Genomic DNA, 2,500 nt, shown 5'->3' on the forward strand with positions numbered 1-2,500 from the left:
AACACATTATTTTGGTCTGTAAAGACACTCGTAAATACGGTGTGTCCAAACATTGTCAATATAAAAGTGTATATAGAAATCACTTGCTACTAATGGGAAGAAATGACGGGACTGCTCTAAGATTATGTGACAATTACCAAACATTGTCAATAGAAAAGTGTATATAGAAATCACTTGCTACTATGGAAGAAATGACGGGACTGCTCTAAGATTATGTGACAATTACCAAACATTGTCAATATAAAAGTGTATATAGAAATCACTTGCTGCTAATAGGAAGAAATGACGGGACTGCTCTAAGATTATGTGACAATTACCAAACATTGTCAATATAAAAGTGTATATAGAAATCACTTGCTGCTAATGGGAAGAAATGACGGGACTGCTCTAAGATTATGTGACAATTACCAAAACATTCCAATAACCGATTATTTAAACGGACAGACCCTTGTTTCAGCCCATGAAAATTAACACAATGTTTAGTTAATGTAAAAAAACACATTTGGATAAAGTTACAATTGAATAAAAAATGAGTCTGTGACTTTGAAATGGTGAAATACCCTAAAAAAATAGACTAAACCTCGACTCCATAACTGTTACTTCTCAGGCGCACGTGCGTTTTTAAAAATGCATTTTGTGATATTAAAAATAACAGGATGACCAACAACACTTCAAATGTACGGAAATTAATAAAAAAAAATAAACTCTAACTAAAATATGATTTATGTTATCAAAAACGGCTGTAATAGTCAAAAATATGTTTTAGTATTTAAAAACTAGCGTATGTCCCTTTAATACACCAATGCATTATAGTTGAGTCGATATGGATGGGCTGCGATACAATGCGTATCGCAAAGCGTGCGTCAAAACACGATACTGTTCTGTGTTTACTACCATTTTCAGATGGGGTTTTATTATTAATACGATTGTGTAACGACTGAAATTATATATTAAAAGGACATTCCTGAGTTTGTTGCACTTTTGAAGATGTTATCCACTAACAGAGACATATTAACGATATTTATTGCATATCATATATATTTGTCTGCATAAAATATTAGTGGCTGTATATTAAACGTGTTTCTGATCGTTCTAATATTTGTACTAGGTAAATTTTATTGCATTTCCTAAAATATGTTTTGGTTTTTTTTACGAACGAAATTATTTGAAGACTTCTTACACATTTTAAGACGACCAGAAACAGATTGAATATACAGACACTGATATTCTAAACAAGAAAATATATTTAATATGTAAGTTCAATCGTAGAAATATTTTATTAGTCGGAAACATCTTAAAATGCGGCAAACTCAGGAATGTCCCTTTAACACGAACACTTTTCTAAAGACGTGTGCTCATTGTACGGGCATGGCTATGATGGCTTGGAGAAGGAGAATTGAACTGACGTACACTGAATTGAACTGACGTATACTAAATTGACGTACACTGAATTGAACTGACGTACACTGAATTGAACTGACGTATACTAAATTGACGTACACTGAATTGAAATGGCGTATACTGACCATGTTTGAACAAACTCTGTTGATAAAATATAATATTTTGCTTTGCCCATATATCGTTATATTTATTTGTTGATTCGAGTGTATTGTTTATATTGTATTTGTAATAAAACTTATAATTTATATATACTGATTTCTTTGTTTTTTTGTATTCTTACTTTTGTTAAAAATGAGTGCTCCCAATCTGTTCCTGATTTTAATCAATTGTCATGTGTCAAATTAGTTTTGAAGTTACCAAATATTTTGTAACGAATAATGAATTTCCGGTTGAGAAAAGCAAAAACCTCGGTACGAATAAGATTTTAGAGTTTAGCGACAAAACGCAGGGTTCGAAATGGTTTTAGGGTGAAACGACCCTTACTTATGGTAATTTATTTATGGGTTGTTTGCATTATATTTTAGCTAAGCTTATTGAAACATGCAATTATCATTCTCGTTTAAATTAGAAAATGTAACTGATATTATATATTATGGAGAGGGCCCTGTGAGTTGGACTTTTATTCCCAATCAACTGATTGTTTGTTTTGTTTATGTTTTTAATTATTTATTGGTATGTATTTATATTTATGCATTCATTAATTCATTAATAATTATGTTCATGCTTATTTCCAATTGAGGTTTAAGCACTTTGTCCAGGGCACACATTATTTCTTTTTTATTATTATTTATTTAGGGTTTTTTTCCACTGGAAATCACAGTTACAATTGTCTTGCACTTTACATTGTATACTGCAAAATAACAACACAGTACTAATATATTAATTGCACTAAATATTCAACGTCATAAATTGCTACCAACATGACACCGAGCTGTTGTGCACCTTATATATATATATAAATCTTGAACGGGACGAGGAAATAGTTCCAGTTTCAGGGAGTTATATATATATATATATATATATTTACTCGCGGTGTATTTATGCATCTCGACCTTCGACACGGAAGTCTCTGTTTTGGTTTAACACAACCTATAGAGTC

General features: G+C 31.2%; 1 protein-coding gene across 1 annotated transcript in view; it reads right to left on the reverse strand.

The window, feature by feature from the left end:
• Positions 1 to 2,436: 2,436 nt before the first annotated feature.
• LOC121385995 (techylectin-5A-like) overlaps positions 2,437 to 2,500 on the reverse strand; it is a 10,841-nt gene continuing 10,777 nt past the window's right edge. Inside the window, exon 5 of the mRNA XM_041516789.1 lies at positions 2,437 to 2,500. This exon is cut by the window's right edge and continues 282 nt beyond it. Within this exon, the coding sequence (XP_041372723.1) occupies positions 2,499 to 2,500 (2 nt within the window). The 3' untranslated portion in view covers positions 2,437 to 2,498.

The sequence above is a fragment of the Gigantopelta aegis genome, chromosome 12 (genome assembly GCF_016097555.1).
Source record: "Gigantopelta aegis isolate Gae_Host chromosome 12, Gae_host_genome, whole genome shotgun sequence".
Taxonomy (NCBI): Eukaryota; Metazoa; Mollusca; class Gastropoda; order Neomphalida; family Peltospiridae; genus Gigantopelta; species Gigantopelta aegis.